Raw genomic sequence first — 14,862 nt, 5'->3', positions numbered from 1 at the left:
AACTAATAGGCAACGTCAGGCCAACGTTGGAAAATAGACGTCGCAATTGCAACCAATGAACAACGTCAGGCCAACGTTGGAAAATAGACGTTGCAATTGCAACCAATGGACAACGTCAGGCCAACGTTGGCAAATAGACGTCGTAATTGCAACCAATAGGCAACGTCAGGCCAACGTTGGAAAATAGACGTTGCAATTGCAACCAATGGACAACGTCAGGCCAACGTTGGAATATAGACGTTGCAATTGCAACTAATAGGCAACGTCAGGCCAACGTTGGAAAATAGACGTCGCAATTACAACCAATGGACAACGTCAGGCCAACGTTGGAATATAGACGTTGCAATTGCAACCAATAGGCAACGTCAGGCCAACGTTGGAAAATATACGTCGTAATTGCAACCAATAGGCAACGTCAGACCAACATTGGAAAATGGACGTTGCAATTGCAACCAACAGGCAACGTCAGGTCAACGTTGGAAAATAGACGTTGCAATTGCAACCAATAGGCAACGTCAGGCCAACGTTGGAAAATAGACGTCGCAATTGCAACCAATAGGCAACGTCAGGCCAACGTTGGAAAATAGACATCATAATTGCAACCAATAGGCAACGTCAGGCCAACGTTGGAAAATAGACGTTGCAATTGCAACCAAGAGGCAACGTCAGGTCAACGTTGGAAAATAGACGTTGTAATTGCAACCAATAGGCAACGTCAGGCCAACGTTGGAAAATAGACGTTGCAATTGCAACCAACAGGCAACGTCAGGCCAACGTTTGAAAATAGACGTTGCAATTGCAACCAATGGACAACGTCAGGTCATCGTTGGAATATAGACGTCGCAATTGCAACCAATAGGCAACGTCAGGCGAACGTTGGAAAATAGACGTCGCAACCAATGGACAACGTCAGGCCAGCGTTGGAAAATAGACGTTGCAATTGCAACGTCAGGTCAACGTTGGAAAATAGACGTCGCAAATTGCAACCAATAGGCAACGTCAGGCCAACGTTGGAAAATAGACGTTGCAATTGCAACTAATCGGCAACGTCAGGCCAACGTTGGAAAATAGACGTCGCAATTGCAACCAATGAACAACGTCAGGCCAATGTTGGAAAATAGACGTTGCAATTGCAACTAATAGGCAACGTCAGGTCAACGTTGGAAAATAGACGTCGCAATTGCAACGAATAGGCAACGTCAGGTCAACGTTGGAAAATAGACGTCGCAACCAATGGACAACGTCAGGCCAACGTTGGAAAATAGACGTTGCAATTACAACGTGAGGTCAACGTTGGAAAATAGACGTCGCAAATTGCAACCAATAGGCAACGTCAGGCCAACGTTGGAAAATAGACGTTGCAATTGCAACTAATAGGCAACGTCAGGCCAACGTTGGAAAATAGACGTCGCAATTGCAACCAATGAACAACGTCAGGCCAATGTTGGAAAATAGACGTTGCAATTGCAACCAATAGGCAACGTCAGGCCAACGTTGGAAAAATAGTCGTCGCGATTACAACCAATGGACAACGTTACCCCGACGTCAACAATGCGCTTGCGACCAATTGACCAAATGCCAACGTTGGCCTAATGGTGTTGTGTTAGCTGGGTGTGTTTGTGTTTGAGATATGGGCCTGCAGAGAAGATACCTGTGCTCATTTTCGTTCATGGGAAGTGGCAAGGTGTGTTGAACAAACTGAAGGCAAGCTTTTAGCATTTTTTATTTAATACATCATCTGAAAAGCAAACAATATTACAGAGAACGTTTTTGTCTCTTTCTTTGGCAGAAGATAACCATGCTACATAACATGCTAATAACTTGTATGACTTGCATTACATGATGTAACCATCTTACTATAATTCACCAAATGTCCATCTGTCTGTTCCCAGGTACCACAAAAACGGCTGAAGCGATCGCAACGAAATTTTGGGTGGGTAATCCTGGGACGCCCTGGAGCAAAATATGCTTTATTGTTTTTACAATTTTTTTCCCAATTTTCCAATTTTCCCAATTTTTACAATTTTTCCAATTTTCCAGTTTTTCCAAACACGATGGAATAATATTTACCGATATGAACAGTGATTTGGCTTTTATTGAAATTATACAAATATTGTTTAGATTTTGATGATTTGTGTGTGATATGATTTAATGGATGTTTATATAAATAGTTTAAAATAAAAAACCCTCAATTTCTGATATTTACCCTTTTCATTTGGGCCTCCCAATTGAAGCCCCGCCCGTAGGGCGGGTACCGTTGCTAGTTCTATAAAATCCACCAGACCTGTCTAGTACCACTTGGCCACCTCTGCCATTCTTCTTTCGTATGCAGCACAAGGCTGCTGGTGGCATCACCAGCTGTGCTGCTGATGCAATCAATGCCCTCTGTCGGGTAGAAATTACTAATTTGTTCAGCGTGCCGGCGATAGCTTTCCTACTCTTGGCGAAGGACATCATCAGGTCTTTAATGGAGTGCACACACATTGGTGAATCAACCTGCTTGTGAAACACCTGGTTGAGAGTTTATAGCTGGGTTGGGATTCCAACCCATGCTAAACAACTTAGAGGTGAGTGTGCATACCTCTAGGGCCTAGGCCAATCTGACAGCCATACCTCTACCCTGATAAATGTCCAATCAAAACACAGTAACTTTGTTATGGTTCACAGTTGGTGTCAGGAAATTCTTGAGTTTTGGGATGGGATTTTTCTGTGTCTGGCCTTCCTTTTCATTCATTATGAATTGCTTTTTTACAACATCTCTTAGGTTAAAATGTATTCTACTGAATTATTTAAAACCAAGACCGAAAATCTAACATCGGTGTAGCCGGGCTTGTTTAATACTTTAGTTGAAGAGGATAGTATGACCTGTGTGGAGATTCTATTTTTGCATATACATATAGATATAGCATATTACATATAACATATACATATTACATATGATACGCCTGGTGTTGGCTTAGCGGTTAGGGTGCCGGCTTGGGATACCTAGGATCCTGGGTTTGAATCCCGGTCGATCGCTGAATTACCGCCAGCGGGGTTGACTCAGCCTGTCATCCTTCCGAGGTCGACAAATTGAGTACCAGTTCACTGGTAATTTTCTGCGGGTCGCAAGAGGCGACCAACAGGGCTGGCAGCAGAAAGGGCATCTGGACCATAAAACACTGCTTCAAAAAGGGGACCACGGTCCCCAAAAAAGGAACCAAACCCTACTCTGTGGGGAAAAATGGCCTCTGAAGGTGGTTCATGCATATTACATATAGCCTACCCCTGGTAATTTTATTTTTACATGTAGCCTACGTTTGTTGTAATGTATATATTAGTGAACTATAAAAGGTGCATTGAAAGTATTTTAGTCCATTTAAAGTTTTTTTTAGTCCATTAAAAAAAATGTCAAAGCAACATTTTCTTGGGAGCTATTAACCCTCCAAGTTTCACTCTCAATCTGCTCCTGAGTTTATATGATCTCACCTAAAAACAACGTTGTGGGTTAGTCGGCCTGCAGCATGTGCAGTTCCTCTCCTTATCTGGAATTCACTCTGGTTGGCAAAAATGTGCAGATTCAGTGGGTCTCTTACTCTACTCGCTGCAACGTACAGCTGTCCGTTTGTAAAAACACACGACAGGTTCGACCGCTTCAACGACATGTTCAGCCTGTATGGCATATAAATTAAAACGTCGGTCGGTGGAGTCAGCCATCATACACCATAATGACATCATCGACGTAATGACGTAATGTGACGGACGGACACAAAACTCCCGCTACTTTCATATATAGAAGACTAGCTGAAAGCACCCGGCGTTGCCCGGGTTCTTTTTGAATGAATTTACTACTATAATTCAGCTTTTACTCGCGGCCGTAGAAGATTGAGTACTACAATTCAGCTCAGCTTTTAATTGTGAAATGGGCCCAGTCCGACCGAAGCGGCCTCAACAGGCTTCGCTACCTTGCCTATAACCTTCCCGGGGCCCATCCCGATATTTTTTGTATTGGAGGTTTCCTCATATCTTTCATCGTTCAGGAGATTAGGTTGCGTCGACACACAAACAAAAACTTTATTTTATAATATAGAGAGATGATATATTTTAACCTCCAGTAACTTTGCACTCACTACAAAGGGATTAGTGTTATGATTACTTTTACTATGATATTAACGTTATGTTATCATTATTATGAAAATGATATCACTATCAAAAAACCGAGGCGAATTCCTTACTTCCGCGGTTATTAGTATCGTACACCGCTTATCATTGATTCATGAACCATACACCGCTTCAATCCATTACCTTTGCATTCACGACATTGGGATTAAAATGTTATGGTTATATTTACTATATTATTATTATTATTATTATTATTATTATTATTACGAAAACGATACTACTGAAACGATACTACTGTATTAAGAAACCTGGGCTTAATTTGTCCGAAGCGGCCTGAAGGTGAGGCATGAAGGCACGAAGCCTAAGGCCTATAGTGCTATACATACCGTGTTGTTGGAAGACCCGTAACGCCGATGCTTTTGATATTTCATGGTCATTTTAACAATCCGTTCGTTTGTGTTTCACACTGAATGAAAAACGTATAAAGATAGAGCTTGCACATTGTGATACATTACAGGTTCAATGATATGTTCAGCCTGAACGGCATATGAATCAAAATGGTATTGTGTGGACTGTGGAGTCAGCCGTCGTACCGACGTAATGACATCACATCACCCCTGTCATGTGACCAGATCCTCAGCTCTGATTGGTGTACGGTTGCGGGGACATACATACATACGGACAGACAGACACTGTTTTAGACGGCTTTGCCCTATGGGCTACGCAGTAAAAATTGGTTACATATTGCTTGCAAGAAGCCAATAGTATATTTGTCTAAATAAATGATGCCAAGTGATGCACAGCCAAGAACCATCGGAAAAACAAAATGGCCAATTGTTGACTGAACTAAAAATGGGGCCAAAACAATGAAGTAATTTTTTTAACATCATCCTGTTTCACCAGGAATTATTCACCATTTGTATATCATATTGGATGTGAAATCTACAAATTAATGTGCAAGGAAGTATAACATGGGAGAAGTCTCAACCACAAATCTGCAGTGGAGAAAGATATTTACAGGAAGAATGGAGACAGAAACAGGAAAAGAGGAAGTCAAATAGGGAAGATGGTTGGCCTAATACTTATTCCCATTTTAATCCATAGGAGGAGGCAACCCAGGTTCAAAATTTCATCTACCAGACATGGAGGTGTAATGGTTTGAGCGCCCGCTTGGAGTCTGGGAGGTTGATGGCTTGAACTCCGACGATAGTCATACCAAAGACTATAAAAACTAGAGTTCATAGAACACCTTACCCCGTGCAATCTTAAATTTAAAAAAGGACATGGGCAGGGTCTGTGAGCGGCAAATTAATTGGTCGTGATAACATAAAATGGCGTAATATTCTGGCGAAGTATTACTAAACAGAAGGTTTTTGAAAGTGCCAAAAAAGGAGATTTCTGTTCAAAAGTGTTCGAGTATATAATTCAATTGAAATAAAATAAATATTTCAAAAGTTGTTGAAAAAAACAACTTTTTTTGGAAGTTTACCGCCGTTGATGCAGTGTCTTTTACACCACCTCATTTAACACATTTCATTTGTCATTTCTGCATGTTGTTCGTGTTCTTTATGACATCATTAAAACAGTAAGTTTCCTGTATGGAATGATTTTCAATTTTGTTTGACAGACAGGTAGACGGAATTGTTAAAAAGTTTATCTCACTCCTCCTCTCTGTGCATGCACGCTTGGGGCAAGATTCTGTACAATTTGTCAAATTCAAAGCCAAAGTACTGCTAAACTACAGGTTCATGCTTCCCGATTAATGTTCAAAATGTAACATTAAATAGAAATAAAGTCGTTCGTCGATGATAAATTAACATTTGTAGACAGACAGACAGACAAAGTGAACCAAATGCTTAACCCACTTTTCTCTTTTGAGCACACGGGGTAATCATACGTGCTGCTTCCTTGCTCGACGCTCAGCATTTCAAAAGGATACAGCACGGACAAACAACCATAGGTTGGCAATCATAGCACATACTTTTATGGGCCCAATACTCTCCTCTGCATTGAAGCTCCTCATCAAGGAACTCATATTTTATTTTAAGTGTTTTTGTCCGTCGTCTACCAATGTCCTTGTAATTCACGTAAAATACACCGACATCTACTACTAAATGGCCTTGTATGATAGTGCACACGTAATGGAAGAGAAACAAATAAAAATCAAGCAAATGAATGCATTTCACTGCTCTGGCAAGTCGATAGTGGCCAGGGATGAAAAATAAAAGGAAGAATGGGGATTGGTAAATAGGTAGGAGGTTGTGAGAGGTTAAATTAAGTTGTTTTTCCTGTGTTCATTCCATCAAAACAACAGCATGTTGGACGCACATATTGAAAAACATTGCATGAGAACATTGCATGCATGTTGCAAACATTGCATGTTACTCACCCTGAACGTTACCAGTGCAATGCACCTTGCTGTTGGCAACACATTGACAGAGGAGAGGCAGCCATCCTCTGTGCAATCTGCGCCACACGTCACCCACCGAGAAGCGGTGTCCCAAATGTCGATCCCAGCAACCTTCCACACTCGCCCTGGCAATCATCTCTGTACGGGAAAAGGTCAACCTTTACCTGCATGTCCATCATCATTTACAATTGTGCATAGAACTTACAAAATTTCAATGAACCATCAATTTCAATGAACCTTATATGAAAATAAATGCACGATTTGGACAAACAAATCCCAGTTTATGTACATGGAGGCAAAATGGTCTTGTTTGTATGAAATGTCAGGGTTAACCGCTTAATCAGACGGTCTGCGACTCCTGCAACCTGCGACGTGTATCCAGTCGATTTTGGCATCAGCCTCATATACTCTGAATCAGACTCAGACTTTTGAGAAAAGGTCTCTCAATTGGACTTGACTTGCCAGGAATCGAGTACTTTGCTGGCATCACCAGGTGTTGTTGACAGAGATTGGATCCACATTTCATGGAGTATTTTGTTGTTCATGTAAGTTCATGTCAGTCAGTTTTGTAAGTTCATGAAGTTCCTCTTCTTCTTCTTTCGCATGCAGTGCATGGCTGCAACTAACAACACTGGCTGAGCAGGTAGGGAAGGAGCTTGGCTCTGTCACTGATGCAGGGCCCACTGTAGGTTCGGGCAGGAATTAGTAATTTGGTCAGGGTACTGGCGATAGCACACCCACTCTTCGTGAAGGATCTTTAACACCCACCAACTAATGCTGGCAGACGGGACAGTTTAATGTCCATCCAAGGGACGGCACACACATTGATGCCTCGCCCTGCCTGCGAGACGCCAGGTTAACAGTTTGTAACTAGGTTGAGATTGGTTCAGAGGCGAATGTGACAGAGCATTCTGTCCTCGTCGCAGGTGATGCTGCATGACTATCGGAATTAACAAGAGATCCCTAGGTTGGCACCCATGGGGAGGAGGAAATTCCTCCTTAGGAAATGCCCAGCCGAGTCTAGTGAGAAAAACGGCACCATTGTTGTGACGTCACTGGTACCCAGAGTGTCCCAGGAAGTGACAGCACTTCCCCTAAGCTCAGTGACTATTTTTTCTCGTCTAACCATCCTGTATTGTGTATCGTGTATTCGTCTGTATGTCCATGTGTGTGAGATGTGTGTATGGCACTTCCAGTAGGAGCCTTAGATCCTGAAAAAAGAACAACACATCAGTGTGATTCTTGCCACCTACAAAAATGTAAAATTGTCTACAACACATCAGTGTGATTCTTGCCACCTACAAAAATGTAAAATTGTCTACAACACATCAGTGTGATTCTTGCCACCTACAAAAATGTAAAGTTGTCTACAACACATCAGTGTGATTCTTGCCACCTACAAAAATGTAAAATTGTCTTCAACACATCAGTGTGATTCTTGCCACCTACAAAAATGTAAAATTGTCTACAACACATCAGTGTGATTCTTGCCACCTACAAAAATGTAAAATTGTCTATGAACCCTGATCCTTCTCAGTCACAGGACTACACAGCTCTTTGACAAAAGCAGTAGAAACCCAGTTTGAATTACACTAGCGTGGATCGGCTCGCTACGCTTGCCTCACTACACATCGCTACTTGGGCACATCCTTGTTTTATCTTGGGATCAGACATGCATGGCATTATAATATGTTAGTTCAGGTCAATAAAAGGATCAGACTGCACCTCACCATTCATCAGACCATGACTCAACATTCTAAATTCCCTATAATTAAATTTACTTTCGTGAGGGTGTCGGGGGGAATAGGGGCAATATCCCAAGGCACAAACCCCCTTGGGGAGGGGGATATTGTTTTGTCATAACATTAATATTATGCTATTGTCATTAGTGTTGCTATTACTTAATTTAGAAGCAACCTTGGTAAAACGCCACGAAAAACGCCACAGAGGTGGCAGAAAGGGTCGTGTTAGTGTTAGGGTTAGCAGATCGACAGCAGTATATAGCAGTATATACTATAGCAGTTAGCAGTATATAGACGACAACAGATCTTCATTCAGGTCCGTTGGTCGACGTGATGAGCAGAGATTGTCTCATGGATTCCTCCAACTTTCTTTCAGTTTAGCGATAAACAGCATTAGCAACTGTTTAAAAAGGTGATTATATGTGTTTGTGGTTTATAATATTACTTTACTTTTTTTCCACGAAATGCCACTATAAGCTACTTATAAACGTTAGCATAACATTTGTCCAAGGAAACTCCTTCAGGAGAGGGGATATTATTAGTCCTTGTGGGGTCACTCGTGGGGATCCCACGGGCATGGAAGTGTATCGTTGCGATCGGTGCAGCCGTTTTTGCAGTACCCGGGACAATAACGTTAGGTGGGAGTCCAAACCTGAAAATGCTGGAGACCAAAGCTGAAATTGGAAAAACAATATAGCCTATTTTACTCCAGGAGGTCCCAGAATTACCCACCCAAAATTTTGATGCGATCGGTTCAGCCGTTTTTGCGGTACCTGGCAACGGACGGACGGACGGACATTTGGTGAATTATAGTAATAAAGCGCGGCGTTACGCGCGCTGCTTGCGAGCAAGGAGGAAGCGGACAAGCGGTAACTTATAAGCGTCTTTATTTCAGGAGCTCACTGTAACACTGGCGCGCTCCGGGCTGCGCGCCCAGTGTATATCATGAGGCCACGCCTACCCCTCGGGCGTGGCCACCGCCCACTTGGTGCGCGGAATGATGTCACCACGCCAGTGGGCTTTTGTGTCCGCCACATGCGCCCCCCCAGAATTCCCGCGCACCTGGAGGGCCAGTTTGCGGGACAGACGAATGACCCGGCCGAAGCGCCCCCTGGCGATCGGCGGCGTCCGGGGTGCAGGGATGCCAGGTGGGATGCCCCTGGCTGCCCCTGGGATGGGTGCAGGACCGGGGGGCGGCGTGGCGGCGGGGCTGGGCGGTGCCGGGGGTCCGCCCGCAGGGGGGCGGCCCCGACGTGGGGGTCGGGCCACTGGCGGTGGATGGTCCACGTCGAGGTGGGCCGGCTTGAGGCGGTCTACCGAAACGCGGTCAGGAGTACCGCCGATGTCCAGGGTGAAGTGCTTCGCCCCGGTCTCCAGCACGCGGAAAGGCCCGTCGTACGGGGGCCGCAGTGGTGTCCGGTGGGCATCGTGGCTTACGAAGACGTACTCCGCCGTGTGAAGCTCCGGGGCGACGTGCGTCGGTGGGTGCCCGTGGCATGCCGTTGGCACCGGGGCGAACCTCTGGGCGGTCTCTTGCAGAGTGGAGCGCTGCTGTGCCGCGGACCATGGTGCCGTGGAGTCGGGGAGGAACTCGCCCGGCACCCGCAGCGGTTGCCCGAAGACCAACTCCGCCGCGGATGCACGTAGGTCCTCCTTGGGCGCCGTCTGGAGGCCCAGCAGGACCCAGGGGAGCCTGTCGACCCAGCCGCCGTCGCGGAGGGTGGCCCGGAGCGCGGCCTTCAATGAGCGGTGAAATCGCTCACACAGGCCGTTAGCCTGGGGGTGGTAGGCCGTGGTTCGGTGCAGCCGGACCCCGAGCCCCTGCGCGACCGCCCCCCAGAGCTCCGAGGTGAACTGGGGGCCGCGGTAGGACAAGATGTCTGAGGGGGCGCCGAACCGGGCGACCCAGATGGCGATGAAAGCCTGCGCGACATCGGCCGCCGTTGTCGACGCCAAGGGCATGGCCTCTGGCCACCGGGTGGTGCGGTCCACCATGGTGAGGACGTAGGTGAAACTCTGCGAGGGGGGCAGAGGTCCCACCAGGTCCACGTGGACGTGATCAAACCGGCGTTCCGGCACCGTGAACGGGGCCAACGGGGCCTGGGTGTGCCGGTGCACCTTGGCGCGCTGGCACGCGAGGCACGTCCTGGCCCAGCCACGGACGGCCTTCCGGAGGCCATGCCAGACGAACTTGTCGGCGATCAGCCTTTGGGAGGCCCTCGCGCCAGGGTGGGACAGGCCGTGGATGGCGTCAAACACCTGGCGCTGCCAGCCCGCGGGCACGATGGGGCGAGGACGCCCGAGGGAGACGTCGCACAAGAGGGCTGCGCCCGTGCCGTCGAACGGCACCTCGGTGACGCGGAGGCACGTGACTGCGGTCCGCAAGGCCTGGACGTCGGGGTCAGCGGCCTGGGCCGCTGCCATCCGGGCATAGTCGATGCCGAGGTGGACTGCATGGGCGATGGCCCGGTAAAGGCAATCCGCCACCAGGTTGTCCTTCCCCGCGACGTGCTGGATGTCCGTCGTGTACTCGGACACGGCCGAGAGGTGATGCTGCTGCCGGGCCGACCACGGCTCGGTGACCTTGCCCATCGCGAAGATCAGCGGCTTGTGGTCGACGAAGGCAGTGAATGCACGGCCCTCGAGCAGATGGCGGAAGTGCCTGACCGCCAAGTGAAGCCCGAGCAACTCGCGGTCGAAGGTACTGTAACGGCGTTCGGGCGGGCGAAGCTGCCGGCTAAAGAACGCCAGCGGTTGCCAAGCTCCACGCACCCATTGCTCGTGCACCACGCCCACCGCGTAGTCCGAGGCATCGGTGGTGAGGGCGATCGGTGCATCGGGCGCCGGGTGCGCGAGCATGGTGGCGTTAGCCAAGGCGAGCTTCGCGCCCATGAACGCCGTGTCCATCTGCTCGGTCCAGGTAACGTCGCCTTTGCCCGGCTTACCTCGGAGAGCTTCGTGCAGGGGGCGCAGGAGCTGGGCGATAGGGGGCAGGAACCGATGGTAAAAGTTCACCATGCCCAGGAACTCCTGCAGCCCTCTGATCGTGCGGGGGCGCGGAAACCCCTTCACCGCCTCCACCTTGGCCGGCAGGGGGACGGCTCCGTGCCTGGTGACACGGTGCCCCAGAAAATCGATTATGGCGGCGCCGAACCGGCACTTTGTGGGGTTCACAATCAGGCCATGCTGGCCCAGGCGTTCTAAGAGCGTTCGGAGGTGGCGTAGGTGCTCTTCGCGCGACGCGCTGGCGACGAGGATATCGTCCAGGTAGACGTAGACAAAATCCAAGTCACGCAGGACGCTGTCCATCAGTCGCTGGAACGCCTGAGCCGCATTCTTCAGACCGAAGGGCATGCGCAGGAACTCGAAGAGTCCGAATGGCGTGATGACCGCCGTCTTCGGGACGTCCTCCGGCCTGACAGGGACCTGATGGTAGCCGCGTATGAGGTCCACCTTCGAGAAGAAGGACCTGCCCGCCAAACGGGCGGAAAAGTCCTGAATGTGGGGGACGGGGTAGCGGTCGGGAGTCGTGGCGTCATTGAGACGGCGATAGTCCCCGCACGGTCGCCATCCCCCGCCGGGCTTCGGCACGATGTGCAGCGGCGACGCCCAAGCGCTCTCTGAGCGCCGAACGATGCCGAGTCGCTCCAGGGTAGCGAACGCCGCTTTTGCCACCGCCAGCTTCGTCGGCTCGAGGCGGCATGCCCAGGCGTACACCGGTGGCCCGACGGTGGGGATGTGATGGGCCACCCCATGCTTGACGGCCCCCGCCGAGAAGGTGGGCCACGTGAGGGCCGGGAAGCCGGCGAGGAGGCGGGTGAATGCGTCCGCTGCTGGAAGCGTACAGACCAACGTGGCCGGAACCGAACCATTCGGCAAGCCGCTTGGCAAGCCGCTCGTTGAGCTGGGCAACGCACAAGCGAGCGAGCTGAACGTCTCGGCCTGGACAAGACGTCTGCGCTTGACGTCGACCAGGAGCCCATTAGCGCACAGGAAGTCCGTGCCAAGCAGTGCCATGGGCACGTCTGCGGTGACGAACGTCCATCGGAAAACCTGCCCTCCGAACCGCAGAGAGAGGCAGCGTTTTCCGTACGTACGGATGGGCGTCCCGTTCGCGGCAAGCAGCGCGGGGCCCCCACCCGCGGCGTGCTTGTCTGACGTGCCGGCGGGAACGACACTCACCTGCGCTCCCGTGTCGCACAGGTAACGGCGCCCGGAGAAGGTGTCCGTTATGAACAGCAGGCTGCTCGAACGGCCGGCGCTCATCGCCACTATTGAGCGCCGGCCCGGGCATTTTCCGACCTGTTGAAGGAGCATGGCGGATGACACTGCCGAGCTTCGTGGCCGAACTTGGCGTGGAACCAGCACCAGGTGGTGGAGCTGGAGGAGCGTGGCTGGCTCCGCCAGGCCGGTGGAGTTGGCGGGTTTCCCCGCGGTGGCGGTTTTCGCCGCGGCGGTGGGCGGGGCGTGGCGGCGGTCACGAGGTGCATATCAGCATGCTGCGTATGCTGTATAAGCTGATGCTGTGGAACAGCAGCATCAGCAGCATCAGCAGCATCAGCCTCGAGGGCCGTGACGGCCACGCCGACTCTCGCCCGCGTGTCCGAAGCGGCGAAGTACCTGTCCGCCTCGGCTGCCAATGCTCGGGGTTCCGTTAGCCCGGTCCCGGCCAACGCGAGGCGAACCTGCGCTGGAAGTTGGCGACGGAAAAGCGCCCGGAATAGAGAACCGGGGGCTTCGTCGCCCAACAGTGACAGCATATGGTCCATTCGGACCGACGGGCGCGTGTCACCGAGCTCGGGGAGATCCAGGAGGCGGTCGGCCCATGCGTCGTCCGTGAGGCCGAACGTGGCTAGGAGTAGCCGCTTGAGTGCCTCGTACTTGTGGCCGTCCAGTGGGTGGCGAAGGACGGACACGACTCGAGCGGCCGTGCCGGGCCCGAGGGAGGCGACGACATGGCAGTAGCGTGTGTCATCGCCGGTGAGGCGCCGAAGCTGAAATTGGGCTTCGGCCTGGACGAACCAGACTTCGGCCTGAGCCTCCCAAAATTCGGGAAGCTTGATGAGGTTGGCCGTGGCAATGGCGTCGCGTGTGGAAGGATCGCTCCGGCAGATCCAACGTCGAGGGGGTCACCAGTAAAGCGCGGCGTTACGCGTGCTGCTTGCGAGCAAGGAGGAAGCGGACAAGCGGTAACTTATAAGCGTCTTTATTTCAGGAGCTCACTGTAACACTGGCGCGCTCTGGGCTGCGCGCCCAGTGTATATCATGAGGCCATGCCTACCCCTCGGGCGTGGCCACCGCCCACTTGGTGCGCGGAATGATGTCACCACGCCAGTGGGCTTTTGTGTCCGCCACAGTAAGATTCATATAGCTTCGTAATAACATTAATATTATGCCATCATCATGAATGTTGTTATTACTTTTTAAATTAGAAGTGGCATTGGAAAAAAGCCAGGATAAGCTATTTTAATATGGCTATACACCTCAACACGCAATCCCCTTGGCGGTGAAAACCCCCTTGTGGAGGGGGAGATGTTAAATCGCTACAACGTCCGTCATGTGACCTCCCTGTCAAGTTTGGTTGTGATTGGACAAGTAATGACTGAATGTTTCTCGGTGCGGCGGACAGACAGACACCAAATTGCGTATTTTAGGATAATTGAACTACAATGACCCCTAGAGGGTGATTCAACATTACTGTGAATAAAGACCCCCCCCCCCCCCCCCCCCAGCATTACCATGCATCACCTAATGATGATGATACCTCTTAAACAATTATTGTACTTTTGAAAAATCAAGACATTTGGAACAAACATTTGTGCCTCATGTAAGGGCATGTGCCGTAAACATTTGTTATTTTTTCAATATCAGAATTTATTGAAAACACCGTCTGGAATAGCGTTTGTCTGTCCGCATGTATGTATGCCACTTCCGCAGGCATTTTGTGGGTTTATGCCCTTCAAAATTCGTTTACTCTGTAACTGTTAGTCCAATTGGCATGAAATTTTCACCATAGGAGCGCCTCCTCCTGTATAATTTTTGCCTAAGTATTACATCATAGGTCACGTGGTGCGGGCACCATCTTGGAAAAACCGGAAAACTGCACCTCTATATCTCCAAAACCACTCTATGGGAAAAATTGAAAGGCGGCTCGTTGGAAAGTACACTTCATGGGTAATAACATGTTAATGATGATGTCATAAGTGCCTTCATTGTGACGTCATAAATCGACAAGTAGAAGCTCGATCCGATCAGTATGAAATATCTCCGGCTCGGCCGTTGTTAGACTATCTGTCTTGTTTTCGTGAAATATAGTCCAGAGACTTGGCTCCATTCCACACAATGCGATGAGTCTAAGAGCCCTTTTTTTTAGCCTTTTTTCATTACAACATCTGAATGAGGCATCAAATTCATACGGTTAGGTTGTTGCAACACATTTATTTGCCATTGTTTAAGCAGGATTATTTGGCTTCTGCGTAAAAAACCAAAATGACTCAATGCTTCCTTTCAAAGCAATAAACTTGGCTTCTTAATAAGACTTCAGGTGTGGCTAATACAGCAACGTAGTAATAATAAAGAATTTTTTTTTTTGTATACAAGATCGAGGCT

General features: G+C 49.3%; 1 protein-coding gene across 2 annotated transcripts in view; it reads right to left on the bottom strand.

Moving 5' to 3' along the window:
- The window catches only part of LOC137433894 (fibronectin), a 270,389-nt gene that overhangs the window by 254,060 nt on the left and 1,467 nt on the right, over window positions 1–14,862 (bottom strand). For both annotated transcript variants that reach the window (XM_078785942.1, XM_078785943.1), the window contains exon 3: window positions 6,491–6,649. In XM_078785942.1, coding sequence (XP_078642068.1) covers window positions 6,491–6,649 — 159 coding nt within the window. The remainder of the gene's footprint in view (window positions 1–6,490; window positions 6,650–14,862) is intronic.

Source organism: Myxine glutinosa, chromosome 10 (genome assembly GCF_964187855.1).
Source record: "Myxine glutinosa chromosome 10, kmMyxGlut1.1, whole genome shotgun sequence".
In the NCBI taxonomy this organism is placed as follows: Eukaryota; Metazoa; Chordata; class Myxini; order Myxiniformes; family Myxinidae; genus Myxine; species Myxine glutinosa.
Note: the sequence above shows the minus strand (reverse complement) of the source record. Positions and strands in the feature narration are given on the sequence as shown.